This window comes from Chanodichthys erythropterus, chromosome 21, assembly GCF_024489055.1.
Source record: "Chanodichthys erythropterus isolate Z2021 chromosome 21, ASM2448905v1, whole genome shotgun sequence".
NCBI lineage: Eukaryota > Metazoa > Chordata > Actinopteri > Cypriniformes > Xenocyprididae > Chanodichthys > Chanodichthys erythropterus.
The window spans coordinates 38,853,333-38,872,267 of NC_090241.1; the positions used below are offsets into that span (position 1 = coordinate 38,853,333).

Below are 18,935 nucleotides of genomic sequence, written 5' to 3' on the forward strand. Positions count from 1 at the left end.
AAATGTCATTGCTCCCTATGGAGGCCTCTCTGATCCATCGGATTTCAACTAAAATATCTTAATTTGTGTCCTGAAGATTAACGAAGGTCTTGTGGGTGTGGAACGGCATGAGGGTAAGTAATAATGACAGAATTTTCATTTTTGGGTGAACTAACCCTTTAAGCCCCCGAAGCCCCCGAAGCCCCCCCCCCCCCTGCAACGCTATTACTACTACTAGCCTATCTATACTTATTACTACAGTCTGATGGGCAACAACGCGACGTCAAAATTTGCTTTAAAGACTTGCGTTTTCTGTTGAATGCCGTTCTGTAAAATAAATGTATGAGTGCTTTGCTTGGAGACACTGATGTAATTCAGAACAGTGGTAACAGGTGATCCGTCCTCAATGCGGCGCTCTACGTACAGACGTAAACACGTGCTGCTCCTGCTCACAGGTTTCTATTCACTTCTCCATCCCTCTCCTCCCGCATCATTCAGCAACAGCAGAGATGGCGGAACCCGCCACAGCAGCGCTTTCTCCGGCCATGAGCCCGAGCTCCGAGCCTCCGTCCGGCACACACTCTCCCACGGCAGGCGGAACACAGCGGCTTCTGTTTACGCATGACCTGGTCTCTGGAAAACACCGCGGGGCGATGCGTTTTGGGCTCGTACGTATGATTCACGGAGAGGAGGATTTTGAAGATTCGGACTCCGAGATTGACGGTGATGGCGGAGGGAGAGGAGGTGGTGGTGGTGGTGGTGGCGGTGGAAGAGGTGGAGGCGCGCCCGGTAACTCAGACAACGAGAGCGGGGCGGCGGACACACCGTCATGGCCTCTCGGTAGAGGATTCGTGCGGGTTCAGTGGTATCCTGAAGGAACGAAGCAGGATGTTCGGGAAACACAGGTACTGAAAGGCGCTGATGATTCATGCGTATTGCTCTTTCTTTAGCCATAAAGCCAAACACAATGATCAGCAACTCAATATTTCATTGTCACTCTCTCTGTCGCAATTATTTAAACGAGACCGAGATACGTTTATTGTCTTTTACTTTCACCCGAACATGACCAGGATGATGTAACGTTAATTTGATTAATGATCCCCAGAATGCTGTAGGCAGCCCACGATTTTAGGGACACGGCCGCTGAATCTCATTTATGATCTATCGAAAGGGTGCTACTTATGAAAACACTTAAACAAGTGAATTTATTAAATGAATCGTTCAGGACTAACATGGAAGCTGATCGGCTGTGAACAGTTAAGTTTTATTCTTTTGAATAACGAGTTATTGGTCATCATTTGTGTAGCCTAACCTATCATTTATTTAGCCGTGGACAGTATATCCAATCACTGGTCTATAAAAAGTGTTTGTATCTTCAACTCAGCCAGTAGTAAACAATGTCAGGACACAATAATTATGTACAGGTAGGCCTTTCTCTGATGTTTCTGGACCTTCAGTGTCTTATTATGCAGAATGGTTTTCAGATTTTTGTGTCAGCTCCCTGTTAAAGCATGGACCAACCCTGACTAGAACTCACCATTTTATTCTCTAGCTCTCAGTTGTAGTTTCAGAATAAAACACTGAATGAGAATACAAAACTGGACAGCTGTTGTTCCTAACAAAGACATACTACCATCAGGCTGATAACCACCCCACCCTTCAATGCATGGTTAAGGCCTACCATGAGCACAAGAGTGAACTTAGATTTAGAAAACCAAAAAGTCAGTTGTATCCATACTAACATAAATGTAGATCTCATGATGTTTCTGGTGCCAGTGCAGAATTATTTGTTTAAAACCAACTCGAAAAAGATAAACACGATGCAATTTTTTTTTTTTTTCTCAATAGAAAAGAATATGTGTACTATGACTGGAATATGTAGATGTTTTACTTATTTTTGGAAATTAAAGAATGGAGTATGTTTTTTTTTTTTCTTTCTTCTTTAAGTCATGTACGTAAAGTTCTCCCAGTCGTACAATAAATGGAATTATAGGTATACACAGTATAATTTTTCTCAGCACGGAAAAAACAGTAACAGTGTGCTCATGACTAATCACATATATACTCAAACATAAATAATTTTTATTTTAATATTACTGTATAATTCCTACTTCTCATTGTGGCCTGTATTAATATTGCATTGTCTTTACCACTAGCAAAGGCCAGTATTGTATGAAGTGTATTGTTATCTGACATATTTTACTTTTTCTGCACATGCACTCTGCTTTAATTTGCTATGTGTTGTCTGCGATGCAGCATTCAAGCTGTCAGGGATCAAAAGCATGTGTCAGCATGTGGTCTGCTGGGAAAAGGGTCCCAGTGGGGAGGAAGAACCATCCAGTTCTGGAGCTCTTTATTTCTTTTCTGAGCTTTAGGACAGATGTCGGTTATGCTAATGATGACTTTGCTTGTCCTTGATTAGCAATTAGCATCTCCTTCCTATCCAAGCAAAGTTTTCTTCCTTGCTCTAAGTGCTAATGCTCAGAATGACAAGGCTTAGTACACAGTAAGATCGATGAGTCCTGCTCTACATCTCATCTGTTCAGCAGATGTTTCTGTCCAGAGTCACTTCAAATCAGGGATTGCATTTTTGTTATGTATGCTTTATCCTATTCCTTGTACTCATCAAATGGCTGCAAAGAGGAAATTGATGTATAAATAGTCTGCAATTGTTGATGAGATCTTTACGGTATTTATTTCACCAAAGCTACATTTTCAATATAGTTTCTAAATAATATCTCTATTACATATCAGCGATACTCAATATTAGGTGATATCCTTGTAGCTGAGACTCTTCAGGATTAATTATTTGTCTAAATCCAGTGCAGTCATGATAGGCCATTCCATAATTATGTCCATCTCTGCTTTGCAATAATGCAGTATTATGTTGTCATGTTAATAGCCCAATACAGGTTAATATCTAAGTTTTCCCTGTTAGTCTTCTCTGCATAGGTCTTAAAGGTTTTAGCAGCAGGCTGCTTTAGCTGAGGTTTGCTCTATCGCCATTTGCCATACCACTGAGTCTTTAATTGACTTAACTGTAGGTCCATTTTTAATCCCATAAACCAAAGGTTGTCTTGTTTTATTTTTTATTTTTACTTTTTTTAATAGTTTAATAAGGTGAATACTGGTAGTTTCTAAAGTAAATGGAAATGTATCAGAGGTAGGGCTCCATGTATTGTCCATGTGTAGATAGTTAGCCTAATCTGTAGCAGTAATTGTGGATGGCATCAAGCAGGGAAGGTGATATGTGCATATCAGTTCAGCTCTGTATTAGAAAGATGTGTGCAAAGTGTCACCAAGAATTATTATTTTTTTGAATTCAAACCAGGAATTCTCACCTAGACCTCATGTGCAGCTCACAGGAAATTGAAACCAAGTGACTTACAAAATCCTTCTGGTCTATGTTTGTCACAGTTTGTACATCAATCTTTTAGGGTCATTTGTACAGGGTCAGGTTGTTTTCAGAAGTGTTGCATCATAACATAGCCCAGGTCTGTGGAAGGTTTTTTATATATTTCTAGCCTCTGTAGTGTGAACTGTGAACCAGTGGCCCAGTTTGGCAATAGGTAGTATTTTACTGCTGAACACTACTAATTGCTTACATAATGACAGGAAGATTGAACATTTTTAATCGATTAAGTAAGGTATTTAAACAATCAGTGAAAAGGGGTGTGTCCTTTTAAGGCGTGGCTCCTGTAGTGCTGCAGTGTGCTGCTGCAGTCCCTCCCTCTTTGCTCCAGTGCACATGTACATGTACATTGTTTTGTTCATTAGCACAAAGTCTAAACTAACATACAGTGAGCAGATTCTTATTGATCTTTGTAATCAAGCCTTGTTTTCGGGCTCGGGCAGTGAAGGTACTGAAAACTGAATAAAATATGAGCCTATTTTACTGAAAAAGGTTCACAAATTTAGCACCATAACATGTGACATTATAACATGACATAATGTGACACTTTTTTTCCCAAGGATGAAAGAATAAAGAAAAATAATTAAATTTAATATTAGGATAATTTTTTTTTAAAAGTGTAATAAGTACCATCTGTTTTTATCACTGTCAGTGATATATTCACTTCTCTTCAGTGTGTGTGTGTGTGCACGTGTGGATGAGAAAGAGAGCGACAATGCTGGAAATGCTGGGATAATTGCCCATTTCACTCTACACTGTTTGGTGCTTTAAAAAAATGCCTGCTAGGAGCTAGAGCTGAACTGGAGCTATTTGTAATCAACTAGTTCTAGGCTTCTACAATTCACAAAAAAAACAGGATTGCTCTTTCTAGAACAGTAATGTTGTGAAATGGTTAAACTTGTAGAGCAGTAGAATTTAAAGTCTATTTTTGGATCAGGGCTTGTCTATCTGTGGAGCTAACCTCAGCAAAATAATTGTTTGGCCTAATTTCTTCTAGGTAAACATGGTCAAAATGTGTCCAAATATATGGGTTTGCATGTGATATTATTATTTTATTGATTTATTTTTTAATATGAAATCATGATCTCTCCCACAATTACCTTGCTTACAGCAGTAGAAGTGAGCATATGTCCTTTTTAAGCAACTCACCTTCAGGATACACTTAAACAGACAGCTTGAGTGTAGTGCTTAAATTTTTTGTAAAGAACACCATTGTCACTCAGTTACTCTTTCTGTGTCTGTAGATTCACCCCAAACTTCATGAACAGAAATATGTAGCAGAGCTCACAAATGAGCATTAATAGTATACCCTCACAAGAGACAGAATCAGCCTAGGGTCTGATATGAATCACAGCTATATTATTTTACAATGGAGGTAAACAAACTGTATCTGTAAAGGACTGTGGGGTTTGATTTTAAGGATCATTTGAATTTGAATTAAAATGGTTTGAGTCAGAGTAAAACTGGTCCCATTTTGAGTCTGTAATGTGAAAAATATCTCTGGAATGAATGCTACAGATGCTTAAACTGAGATCAGATTAATGTCCCCGGAGATTTTTCTCGATGGCAGCTCATCAGGACGCAGCATGAATCCTGAATACATGATTGAAAACAGAAGGTTGCAATGTCGCATCTGATTTTTTTTTTTTTTTTTGTCTTACAACATCTTTTCTTTGTTTCTCTCATTCTGTCTCTTTGTCACCCCTGACTCAGCTGTGGGGGTGGGGCCAACCCTATATATTGTCCAGTAAGAGAATGGGCAATTCTTGTACTGTGGCTTTGTTATAGATGTTTCCCCTGTCACAAATTCAGATTGAAATAAATGCAAGCTCTTAAATGGACAAAATGTATCTGTTTTATAAAATGCATCCATTTTCAGCTGTATCAAAGAAATTTAGTCCATATTGTGTCTTATTCTTGTTGCTGTTTTGTTTTTCCTTGAATCTGCCGACTGAATTCTTGTTCATTTTTGAAGATTATCATAATGAACAAACCTTGTAAGAATCATAAACTTTTGTTATTTAGAGCTTATTTTCTGCAATCACTTAAGTCAATGGAACATTCCATTGTTTTTTTTTTTTTTTTTTTTTGAGGGAACCAAACAGAAATCACAGCAGCACTCTATAGTGACCAGTTACTGAACCTAAGATTTTTTTTTTCAGCCGATTCGACATGTTGAATCAGTGTCAGTGCGTCAGGGTCCAGAGAAGTAAAGAAATTGTTGAAATGATCAACATGTCTGACTACAGTTGATGTTATGAAGCGACAAAAATACTTTTTGTGCAGAAAAACAAAACAAAAATAACTACCTTATGGAAAATTTTTCTTCCCTGTCAGTCTCCTACACGTTGAACGGAGTGCAGAGCTTCCGTGTTTACGTCCGAATGCTGGCTCAGTATTGGCTGATGCTGTTCACATGAGCTCCACGACGCATGCATGTAATGCTAACCCAGGAGCCGGCCAATACAGAGTCGGTGTTCTGACGTAGAACACAGAAGCTCTTCACTGCGTCAACTGCGTAGGAGACTTGACAGGGAAGAAGAAAAATTGTTGAATAAATTATTTTTGTTTTGTTTTTGTTTACAAAAAGTATTCTCGTCACTTCATAACATTTAAGGTTGACCCACTGTAGTCACGCTGACTATTTTAACGTTGTCTTTACTACTTTTCTGGACCATGAATGTGGTAATTTTGTTGCTTTCTATGGGAGATAAAAACCTCTCGGATTTCATCAAAAATATCTTTATTTGTGTTCCGAATATGAACAAAGGTCTTGTGGGTTTGGAACGACATGAGGGTGAGTACTTAATGACAGAAATTTCATTTTTGGGTGAACTAACCCTTTAGTGGTCACTTTGTTATTATCTACCCACTTTTATTACTATATGAAAATTTATATATTGAAATTGAATGATCTGCTTTTTTGTGTTCAATTTGGTTAAATTTGGCCTTTATAAGAGTGGGTCAGTAACAGGATCTCAAGGATGCTCCACTTAACAGCTAGAGCTGTCCTGGATCCAGATTTAGTTTAACCCAGTAATTACAGGTTTTCTTGTGTTCATGTATTATGCATACACTTGGTCAGATTGTGTGATGAAGAGACCTGGAAGTTGTCTTCCATCACTGTTTTTACTGTGTTCTTATTGTTCCTGTGCACTATATATATATATATATTTATGTGGGGTTTGCTGTTTTATTTCTTGTTTTAGCTGAGTGAGTGTGGCCCATAGACTGTAAAAAAATATGGACGTAGTGTCCGTGACGTCACCAATAGAGTTCTGAACAGCAGTTTTGATGCGTAAATGATGCCGCGGCCATCTTAGCTGCACGTGACCGCACGTCACTCACGGATAACTGAAAATGGGCAAAGAGGCGGGAGGAAGTTGGAGCCCATGCGACTTGTTGCTGAAACCACGCCCGCCCTAGCTATCTATCTTAGATACTATCTAAAATATTAATTAATATCATTCGAAAGTGCTAAAGGATTACTGTCAATCTACGGTGTTTTTTTTTTTACGATAACGTTATAGATGCTTCAACACCAATAGGCTAATTAATTTGTGTGGGGTATGCAAATAACACAAATCAAATTGGATTTCATACCTTTATAATGAAATGGAGAGCGCAAGATGAATCCAATCCGTGGCACTTGGGCAAAATGTATATATATGTACCAGATGTATATCTCTCAAATGTTCTCTCACACTAATGAGCACGTATCCAAAGTTAGGGGTGGGAATCGGAGGGTACCTCAACGCAATAGGAGAGAGCGGCAACAGCACTGGTAAGGTCTTATTACTTTTAATGAAGATAATTGTGTTAATGTCTGCGACTTACTTTCACTTTCAAATGCCGCAGTTTGCGCGTCAGCTTGCTGAAGAGATCTGCGGTGATGCGTGATGCAGTAGCGTTGTCATATCTGACTCACATGTTTCAGTTTTAGTATTTTTGGGAGAAGTAACATTTACATATGTAGTTTCAACAACCAGATGCATTTAGACTGACGCATAGACAGTTTTGACAGGAATGCGTCCCAGACCATCTCCTGAAGTGGTTTGAGCGATCGAATTTAAATCCGTCACAAATGCGTTTCGGAGGGCATTTAGACCTGGTCTTTTCACGATCGGATAGCTATCCGATCAGAGAAAATGCATGAAGTGACCAGGTGCAAACAGACCCTTTGACGTTCTTCAACGAGCGCTTACACAGATATACACGGGCGTTCGAAAGCAGGCGTCTATCAGTGGATCCCTAATATATGCTTTCAAACGCTCCCGTGTATATCTAAGCACTCGGTGAAGAACGTCAAAGATGTCAACGTTTGTCACATCAATGGTATTAAAATGCGTCAAGACTTTGAACTTAAACGTGGCTGGGGCATCTATTTTGCTTACACCGCTGTCCGCCAACCTCTTTTTCTTAGGCTAGTTAACTTATATTCACGACGTTTCCCTCATTCATGTGTTGAGTGCCACCTTGAAGTAGTGACGCTTTGAGCAGAGAAAACTATTTGTAGCACTTTATTTTTTTTTTATTAAAATATCGATATTTGGCGCAGCGATACGATTCTCGTATCGCACAGAGAAGGACGACGATATATCGCCATATCGATATTTTGTCCCACCCCTATCCAAAGTATAATTTTTCAAAATAGTGCAGCAGTTTTAGTTTTATCCAAGCAGTGCTGTCGGAGATGTATATCCTCCTGGTATTGTCATTGTAGTAAATCTCAGGAACAAAACTTTTAGCCAATGCCACGATGATCCAACAACGTGTGTTCCGCATGTACACAGACTGACATCTGTCTCGAGTATGCAGCAAGCCATATATTGTATAAAATAATCCAGAAAAAAGGCACAAATACGGCTGAGATGCCAAATTCAGTGGCTGAAATTAGCTGCTGAGTTAACATGACGGCTCACCGACAGCAGCAGCATACCTGTCACTCAAGTGACCATGTCCTTAATTATGCAGAACTTTAAGGCTTAATATAATTTAAACAGATGAGCTATATAAAAAAAAATCACCCCCCTCAGAGTTGTCATGAAGGGCAAAATTCGCAGTATAGACCAAAACCACAATATGAACCAGACTGTAAACATGTTTTTTTCTGCTGTAAACTTGGCTAATTTAACATGATGGTCAATGAGATTCTGCTCACTTCTGCAGCCTGTCCCTAGCGGCCAGTCGATGAATTGCAGTTTAATTCACTTCCGTATTGGCTTCACAAGAAACAGGGGGAGGTTGCGGCTTGGCGTGGCCTTAAAATGAAAATGATGTCATTAATGACTCACCCTCATGTCGTTCCAAACCCGTAAGACCTCCGTTCATCTTTGGAACACAGTTTAAGATATTTTAGATTTAGTCCGAGAGCTTTCTGTACTTCCATTGAAAATTTATGTACGGTATACTGTCCATGTCCAGAAAGGTAATAAAAACAGTGGGTTAGTTAGAATTTGTTGAAGCATCGAAAATACATTTTGGTCTAAAAATAACAAAAACTATGACTTTATTCAGCATTGTCTTCTCTTCCGGGTCTGTTGTCAATCCGCGTTCACGACTCCATAGTGACGCTGCTGACGTGTTATCTGGTGCGCCCGAGCTTTGTTTACTAGGGCTGTTCGATTCCGGATTTTTTGGAATCGATTTCTGTTTCCGGAATCGAAAAGAATCGATTCCTCGCTGTTATTTTCGATATTTTTTAATTTTTTTTTATACTAACACCGTCTAACATTGTCGCGTCTTACCGTGCCACACAGCGAGAAACTCTCTACACCGGGCATGACAAAGCGACCGTTGCAGATCCATTTGTCCATCCTATTAGACATATTGCGAGTACTGCTTGTTCATAGAACGAGGCATTTACTTAGGGGATTTGTCATGTCTTGCTTCCTGCGTCAGGTGTAGACAGTAGACACAGTGTAAAGACTAGGAATATGTTCACCATATACATATTCGGTAGATTCTATTTACATACATGCCTACCTACGCACACGTGTATATATACACTTATGTATGTGGATAGATAGATTTTTATTTATTTGTGGTACATATATTTCATCCAGTTTCATAAAACTATAGCTAAAATTCCTGTTAAATTCTAAAAGCATTTTGTTCAGGAACTCATGCACACTTTACACATATAAACTTTTTTTAGGGCCTTTACACATATAAATATTCTTTGCGTGAGTGTGATTGATTGTTGTTGTCGATTGATTTATTCTTCTTGTCCTAAAATACGAGTAAGATCAAACCCCGCCCAGCAACCGATTCTAAAGATTTCATTGGGTCAGTCATTGCGCTGATTGCCTACACAATGCTGAAATAATCATCCTACCCTACCATACTCTGTGTCACGACTGGATCCATTTATTTAGTCTGAACTTTATTTCTTTACATGTGACGTGATTGTGTTGACAAATGAAATCGGCTTAAAGAGGCTTAAGAGGAGTCGATTCCCCTTAATGGAATTGATTCCAGCCTTTGGAATCGACTCTCAATTCCCAACTAGTGTTGCACGATATACCGGTACTAGAAAGGTATCGCGATACCTTGCCTTTTAAAAATGGTCCGGTTCTTCATTTTATTAGTACCGGTACTTTGAGAGTTATTTTCTGCTTTGATTAGGAGGGGGAAGGATATATGTGTAGTAGACTTAAGTTCGTAGTGGGGGAAGGAAGAGGTCAGGGACGACGAACAACTGCTGACTGAGTCTTTATTGAATATCAAAACGGTTCAACAGAAAGACAATCCACAAAGGGCTTCACTCCAGGTTCGGTATACGCTATCCACAAGGGCTTCTCTCCAAGTTTGGTTTACACCATCCACAAGGGCTTCACTCCACGAACCTCGACTCGACTCAGTCAACAGTTCCCCTCTCTCTCACACGCTCCTGCTTCTCACGGCGTTTTATCCTGTCTCCGCGCCAATCACTGGAATGAGAAACAGGTGTTCGTGATTTGTATCCAACCCACTCACTCACCAAGCATCTCCCGCTATTCTCTCCGGTTGCAGACCTCGCTGAACCACGCCCCCCTCGCCACATACCCCCACCGCCCGACTCAGGCCGGGAAGCCGTCCGGCCTGCGCCCCCCCCCCCCCCCCATTTCTGGAGAGGAAATCGGCCACAGCCATCCGAACACCTGGCCTGTGGACCACTTTGAACTTAAAAGGCTGTAAAGCCAGATACCAACGAGTGATCCGCGCGTTGGTATCCTTCATGCGGTGGAGCCACTGCAGGGGAGCGTGGTCTGAACAGAGAGTGAATTCCCGTCCCAGGCGATAATAGCGGAGGGTGAGGACGGCCCACCTGATAGCCAAACACTCTTTTTCTACGGAGCTTACGGTTAATGTACAGTACCGGCCGCTCCTCACCCTCTATCTCCTGGGACAGGACAGCACCCAGCCCCCTGTCCGACGCGTCAGTCTGCAACAGAAAAGGGAGAGAAAAGTCAGGAGAGTGAAGCAATGGCCCGCCACATAGAGCAGCTTTTACCTGGGTGAAAGCCTGCTGGCACGGCTCCGTCCACTGGAACGTATCTGGAGCATCCTTTTTAGTTAGATCAGTCAACGAGCTGGTGAGGGCCGAATAATTAGGTACAAACCTTCTATAATATCCCGCCAGTCCGAGGTACTGTCTAACCTCCTTTTTGGTCTTGGGGCGCGGACAGGTCGCAATCGCTGCCGTCTTGTCAATTTGGGGACGCACCTGCCCATGCCCCAAGTGGAAGCCCAGATACCTTACTTCCACGCGCCCAATTGCACACTTCTTCGGGTTGGCCGTGAGCCCAGCCGCTCTCAGCGATCTCAGGACGGCTCTCACATGCTGCATATGCCGCTGCCAATCATTACTATAGATAATAATATCATCCAGATAGGCAGCCGCATATGCAGCATGGGGCCGGAGAATTTTATCCATGAGTCGCTGAAAGGTGGCCGGTGCCCCGAACAGCCCGAACGGAAGCGTAACAAATTGGTGTAATCCGAATGGCGTCGTGAAAGCTGTCTTTTCTTTGGATAAAGGCGACCAGGGGATCTGCCAGTACCCTTTCGTTAAGTCCAGTGTCGAATAAAATCGAGCCGCACCCCGGTCAAGCAATTCGTCCACCCGCGGCATTGGATACGCGTCGAATTTCGACACTGCATTCACCCTGCGATAGTCCACGCAGAAACAAACCAAGCCGTCGGTCTTAGGAACTAGGGCTGGGTGATGTATCGAATGCTTTTGTCACGCGCATTTCTTCAGTAAAGCCGGTTCCCTGATTGCCGCTAAATCGCCATCACCTGCTTTCAAATGAAGTGGCATTTAATAGACAGAGCCGTAGTTCACTGATAAGACACGCAATATCGCGTTCAATATCGACGGCGATACATATCGATATTGAACGCGATATTGCGTGTCTTATCAGTGAATGAGGTTGGTACGTCCCGGCAGGGGGGAGAACACGTCTGCAAATTCTGTTTGCAATTTGGATAAATCAGTGAGCTGGGAGGGCGAGAGGTGATCTCCCCCCGGGACCAGAGCGAGAGATTGAGTTTTTACATTCGCCTCTGGTCTGAGATCATCCTCCCCGCTAATCACCGTCACCAGCATCACTGATTCTGCCTCATTCCATTTTTTCAGGAGGTTGAGGTGATAGATTTGATGTGCCCCCCTCCTGTCGGACCGTACCACCTCGTAATCGAGCTTGCCTACTTGCCGTGTGACCTCAAAGGGTCCTTGCCACTTTGCAAGTAATTTCGAACTGGAAGTAGGGAGTAATACAAGCACTTTTTCTCCCGGTGCGAATTTACGTAGGTTAGACCGTCTGTTATACAGTTGGCTCTGTCTGTGCTGGGCCTGTAACAAATTCTCCATTGATAGCCGCCCCAAAGTGTGGAGTTTTGATCTCAAGTCCAGCACATACTGAATTTCATTTTTGGCCTGAGATGGTCCGTCCTCCCAAGTTTCTCTGAGGACATCCAGCACCCCACGGGGCTGGCGGCCAAAGAGAAGCTTGAAGGGGGAAACCCCGTGGAGGCTTGCGGGACCTCTCGCACTGCGAATAACAGAGGTTCTAACCACTTATCCCAATTTTTGGCGTCCTCTTGAACGAACTTACGAATCATGGATTTAAGCGTGCGATTAAAACGTTCGACCAGCCCGTCTGTTTGTGGGTGAAAGACGCTGGTACGAACCGATTTAATGCCCAATAATTCGTACAGTTCGCGTAACGTGCGTGACATAAACGCTGTGCCTTGATCAGTGAGGATTTCTTTTGGAATCCCCACCCGGGAGATTAAGCGAAACAGTGCATCCGCAACACTCTTAGCAGAAATGTTGCGGAGAGCCACTGCTTCAGGATATCGTGTTGCATAATCAACAGTGACTAATGCAAAGCGATGTCCCCTTGCTGATCGTTCTAATGGCCCGATGAGGTCCATACCAATCCTCTTGAAGGGGACCTGCATTAATGGAAGCGGGCGCAATGGCGCTTTTGGGGTGGCCGGTGGGTTCACCAACTGGCGTTCACGACAAGACGCGCGCCACCTGCGTACATTCTCGTGAATGCCCGGCCAGAAAAACCGGGTCATGAGACAATTTAGTGTCGCTGCCTGTCTCAAATGCCCCGGCATCGGATTAGAATGAGCCGCGTGGAAAAGCATTTCCCTGCGGCTCTTTGGCACTAATAACTGGGTTGTATCTTCTTTTGTCTGAGTGTCTTGGGTCACTCGATACAACCTATCTTTTATAATCGCGAAATATGGGTAAGCAAGTGGACGTCCAGGCTGGAGAGGCTGACCATCAATCATAGAGACCCTATCAAATGCATTTTTTAATGTCTCATCCTGAGACTGCTCCAGGGGAAAATCGCGTTCCGGAAGAATTAGTCTTCCGGCTTCACTCAGATCCCCTGCAGCAGAACTCTCCGGTCTCTGATCAGTCTCTCCCACCTGTACTCGTGCTTGCTCACCCCGCGTTCTTTTCCCCCAAGAGGCATCCGAGCATAAACATCCCAATAATTGTTTAAACACGGGCCAATCCGTCCCCAAAATTATCGGATGCTGGAGGTGCGGGTTAACTGCCACCTCAACACTATGCTTTTGTCCCCTAAATTTAATTATGACGGACATTACGGGATATCTTACCACATCCCCTTGCACGCACCGAACCCCAACCATGCGGCCTGTATCCAATGCCCCAGATGAAATCAGGCTTTGATGGAGAGAGGTTTGGTTACAGCCCGAGTCCACCAAAGCCTGATAGGTACCCCCCTTAATACTCACAGGTATTTGGTACCCGCCAGCCTGACCAGTGGCGGCCTGTGGATCCTCGGGGCGGAACACGAGGTGGGCCGGGCGGACGAGACCTAGGAAGAGGGACAGGTCTAGAGAGAGAGGGGGACAAAAGAGAGGGAGAGAGAGAGGCAGCTGGAAGGGGTTCGCCGCCCCCTTGGCATGCCACCAGATGATCCTCCGCCAGTTGGATGGCTGAGTCCAGCGACGTGGGGCGGTGGCACTGGACCCACTCGGCCGTCTTCTTCGGGAGCCGAGTGATGAATTGCTCCAGCACCACACGATCGACCAGGTCCACGTCGCTTCCGTCAGCCAGCAACCATTTGCGGCACGAGTCCCGGAGCTGCTGGGCCAACGTGAAGGGCCGGCCGGACTCACCCAGGTCGAGGGAGCGGAAGCGCTGTCGGTGCTGCTCTGGGGTCCAACCAACCCGCTGGACGAATGCCCGCCGTAGGTCTTCATAGACCAGGAGGTTCGGGACGGGGAGCTGCTGTGCCGCCACCTGTGCTTCTCCTGAGAGGAGCGGGACCAGCCTCATCGACCACTGGTCCCGCGGCCATTTACACGCCTCCGTGGATCTCTCAAAGAGGTCTAAGAAAACTTCTGGATCATCCAGTGGGCCCATCTTATTTAAGGGCAGGTGGACAGGCACAGCGGGCTGTTCGGTGGGCTGTTCGGTGGGCCCCCGGGGAACCTCCCAGTAAATCCAGCTCCAGAACGCCTCGCAGTCCTCCTGCTGGGTCTGTAGAATGGCTTGGAAACACCGCTCCTGGTCGCCTCTTAACTCCAGCAGGGCCTGTTGTTGTTCGCGGTGCGGGACCGCGAGGGACGCGATGATGTCCGCAAATGTAGCGGAGGACAAAGATTGCATGGCGACGTGTTCACAGTCTTCCTTCCCGGGTTTTCGGCACCAGTGTAGTAGACTTAAGTTCGTAGTGGGGGAAGGAAGAGGTCAGGGACGACGAACAACTGCTGACTGAGTCTTTATTGAATATCAAAACGGTTCAACAGAAAGACTGTGCAACGCACAACAACGAAAATAAACAATCCACAAAGGGCTTCACTCCAGGTTCGGTATACGCTATCCACAAGGGCTTCTCTCCAAGTTTGGTTTACACCATCCACAAGGGCTTCACTCCACGAACCTAGACTCGACTCAGTCAACAGTTCCCCTCTCTCTCACACGCTCCTGCTTCTCACGGCGTTTTATCCTGTCTCCGCGCCAATCACTGGAATGAGAAACAGGTGTTCGTGATTTGTATCCAACCCACACACTCACCAAGCGTCTCCCGCTATTCTCTCCCGTTGCAGACCTCGCTGAACCACGCCCCCCTCGCCACAATATGTGCTTGCGTTTTCAATTTAGAAGTGTGTGTTATGTTTGATTATGATAATAGAGTGCACACTGTAATGTAACCTACTGGAATGTAGTTTAGGGGTTAAAAAATATGGAGTAAAAACATCACAATCAAAAAAATCACAATTTCTTGAGCGTGCTGATTATCTGCATGATTGCAAAAGCGATATTAATTTTATACAACAGTTCAATAAACAAGAAGTTAATATTGTGAGTTACTTTTAAAAACACAAAAAAGCTCTGTTGCCAACAAAAAATTTCCCATAGCTCAAACAGTAGACCATGGTGCTAGCAATGCCAAGGTCATGGGTTTCGATTCCCAGAGAATGCATAAACTGTATACGTTAAATCCAGTGTAAGTCACGGTATAAAAACATTTGCCAGCATACAGAGCGGTCTGCTCCCTAATCGCGCTTGCGGTATTTTGATATCATACACCGTTTGGTTTTGCGCAGCGCCGCTGCTTTAAGTCACGCACCTAGTGACTTGCTTTGTTCCTAAATCAATCAGCCATATGAACATATCGATTGAATGAATGACTCAATGACTTACTTATTAACTTGCTGCCAACTACTGGTGGTTTTAGTTTCATTCATCAAAAAGTAATTTCATATTTCAGTATTTGAAATATTATTAAATAAAATTTAATATTTTATTAAATTATAATAATCTCATAGCATTATTTATGAAATTGTAATTGCAGTGTATATGCATCTCAATGCTGCTTTAGATGCAGCTTCTGTGCCACTTCTGTTGTGCAAAAAATGGATTTTGTTGATACTCGGGATATCAATATGACCACTTAACAAGTTGTGACGATTTGCACAGTTATTAATCAATTTATGGATGAAATATGAATATAATAATTCATAAGGTTATGAATAAATTATGATTCATATATCGACCCAACAGGGAATTAAACATATATTGTGAATCAATTACAACGAATTGTACTCAATTACATATATGATTAGTTCTGGTTTAATAATTATTTAGAGAAACTGTTCATTTGTCCAGCAAACTAAGTCCCTCACAGAATATTATAAACAGAGTTATTCTCTGGCCGTGAAAATAACTTGCATCAAAGCATAAAGCGATCGAAAAACGTTAAAATGACTTGGTTTTCAGCTGAAAGAACAAACAGAACAATCGAGCGTGAATAACGTTTTAATATATGCAAACTACGAATACAGATGTTATACATCTAAATACATATACAAGAATATACACACCTATGTACAAGAGTGGAAGTAGAGAAGGAAAGAGCGAAGGCAAGTAGCAAACTCACAACCAGTCCTAAGCCAGCACGGAAATCAGTTTCATCATCTAAGATTGAGAAACAGCAGTATACTTGCATTGGTTGTGTGTGTCAAATTTCAGGTTAGCGCTGGTGCAGTTCGTTGGCTTCCTCTGTTCCGCGGGAAGGTTTGAACTGAGGACGAGAGTGAGTTTCGCTGGAAGATGGCGGTCCCGAAGCTGAGCGCGATGGCAGTGCGTGGTCACCGTAGAGGTCCGGGAAAAACGTGCACGAGATGCTCGTGAGACAATCGGGAGAGAACACACTGGAGAATCTTGGTGTTCCTTTTTATGACAGATAGGCCGACACACCTCCTTGAGGTGGCATGGCCAATGACATTGATGCAAAGTTGGCGGGCAAGCTCTTTCTTTGTTTGGTCTCCTAGCTGAATTTGCATATTTAATGACTATCAGATCGGATTTCATGCTGGAGTACGTTCTTCACAGTATCATTAAACACGTCGAAAAATACATTTGTCAGCTGTTTGACATGTCTCAGTGAATAGCTCGTGTCCGGAGCTTTACGGAGAGACCAAATTCGACAGATCATAAAGGCATAGACAAGAAGTAATGGTTTACAGACAGAATTCCACTATTAAAATGCACACTAGCACAAATACACTCATTTAAACACTAGGAAACATGCATAGGCCCTAAAATATATGAAATATATATTTCAGCATAGTGGTAGTTTATACAGTTAAAAATGTATGATTGTGTGTTCCTGTGTGTGTGGGGTGTTGGAATGTGGATCTGGAAGTTGCCGTTTCCTGTTTACCCTCACAGGTCCACAAACCTGCCGAAAGTCACAGTCGTCCGGAGCCGAGTTAGTGATAGATTAACAAACAAAGTTCATCAGGTTAAAAGCGTTCTGAAAACTCCAAAGTTTATTGACAGACGTTACAAAGTGCTTTTAAATATGCAGACATATTAGAAGTGCTCTATTTTCAAAGCATGAAAAAAAAAACTACTTTACATGAAAATGTGATCTGTAAACTCATCTTGCATAGCAGATAGACTTGTCATATATCGTTGAAAGGTCTCAACTAGCAGAATAGAACAAGCGTACTGTATTTTTTTTTTTTCAGTCTGAGACCAAATACACATTTAGCGCCAAATTTTTGTTAGTAACTTAGTGAAACATTTGTAAACCAAAGTAGATTGCATATCTTTATTTGGAGCAAGTGGTCTCAAATGAGTCCAAACACAGAATAAGACAATGCGTAGATCAAGGAGTAACAATGCATGCTGCTTTGCATTTGAAAGTTCAACTAATGGAAACTGGATCTTGGGTGTGGTGGGTGGGTATAGTGGGTAGGGATGATTTGTAGATACCAATCAGGCAGATACTGTTTTACAGCTGGAGCGTGCTTTAATTAGTTTGATCGCTCATATTGACAGGTTTTGATTTACCATGAGCCATATTATAGGAGCGCACAGCTGAAACAGCGCTGGAAGATCACTCATCCAGTAGGATCTTATTACTTGTTGTTTATTCTATGTACTTTTATTGTGGTATTTACACAAGTGATTTTACTGAACACAAGAACTGCTTGTTTGAGGGTTTTTTGGACCCTTGGTTAATTATGTTTAGAAATAAACAGCTAGCCTACCTAATCCATTGCATGGCTGAAAGACAGGTGTGTGCGACTTGAAGCAGCTCTGTACAGACTGATCGGTGTATGCCATCCAAGTACCACGAGAGCAGACAGCATAATGCGTAACTACAGTATGGCATGCTTGCTTAATTTTTCCATGTGTGTCTGCTGCACGTTTTGAGCAAAATGAGCTGCACACACCTCAAAGCTATGCACTCTGATTACCTTGCTTAATCGACCATCGATAAGTTTTTCGATGAAATGATTTGTTTGACAGTTAAATGATTGTCGATTAATCGTTAGCATCCCTAGTTGATACTGATTTCATTTAGTTGGAAATGTGGTCTATAGTGTCTTATTATTCTAATTTAATTTGATTAAATGCAAGAATTGCCCTTATAAAGGTAAAAATAAATGCCCCTGAAAAATAAAATAAGATGGCAGATATCGCCCCAATATAAAAAAGTAAATTTCTGTCACTGCTGTGAATTAACCACCGCACAGAATATAAAGAATATGAACAGCTTTTATAGTCCGCTATCCACAACAGGCTTAAACCAGTTGTGGTACCAACACAAAAACACACTCAGCATCTAATAGAATTTTTTTAAGTCAAAATAAAATCTATAAATTATCGACAAAATACAAGATTAATTTTGTCAATCTCACACTCCTAATTCAAATCTTATAAATCTGTGATTTTATGAAAAAATAAAATAAAGGTGCACCTGAACTGACAATTATTTGTTAGTTAAAGTGAAGTCAAATTAAAATAAAATTAAAGCTGTTGGACTTCCTTCCTAAGGCTTGATATATTACAATTATTACTCACACATCTCTCCCCTGCTCTCTCTCTCTCTCTCTCTCTCTCTCTCTCTCTCTTATTCCTATTCTCTTGATCATATAGCTCAAACTTGAAGATCGATCTATTGTGCCTAGAGACTTTGTCCGGCGAATGAATTCAAATGTAAGTTGTATTTTTATCACTTATATTTAAAGACAAAACAATGTTCAGAAT

At 42.4% G+C, this 18,935-nt stretch overlaps 1 protein-coding gene across 1 annotated transcript in view; it reads left to right on the forward strand.

The window, feature by feature from the left end:
- Positions 1-488: 488 nt before the first annotated feature.
- The window catches only part of ube2o (ubiquitin-conjugating enzyme E2O), a 43,673-nt gene continuing 25,226 nt past the window's right edge, over positions 489-18,935 (forward strand). Inside the window, exons 1-2 of the mRNA XM_067372646.1 lie at positions 489-884; positions 18,825-18,884. Of these exons, the coding sequence (XP_067228747.1) occupies positions 489-884; positions 18,825-18,884 (456 nt within the window). The remainder of the gene's footprint in view (positions 885-18,824; positions 18,885-18,935) is intronic.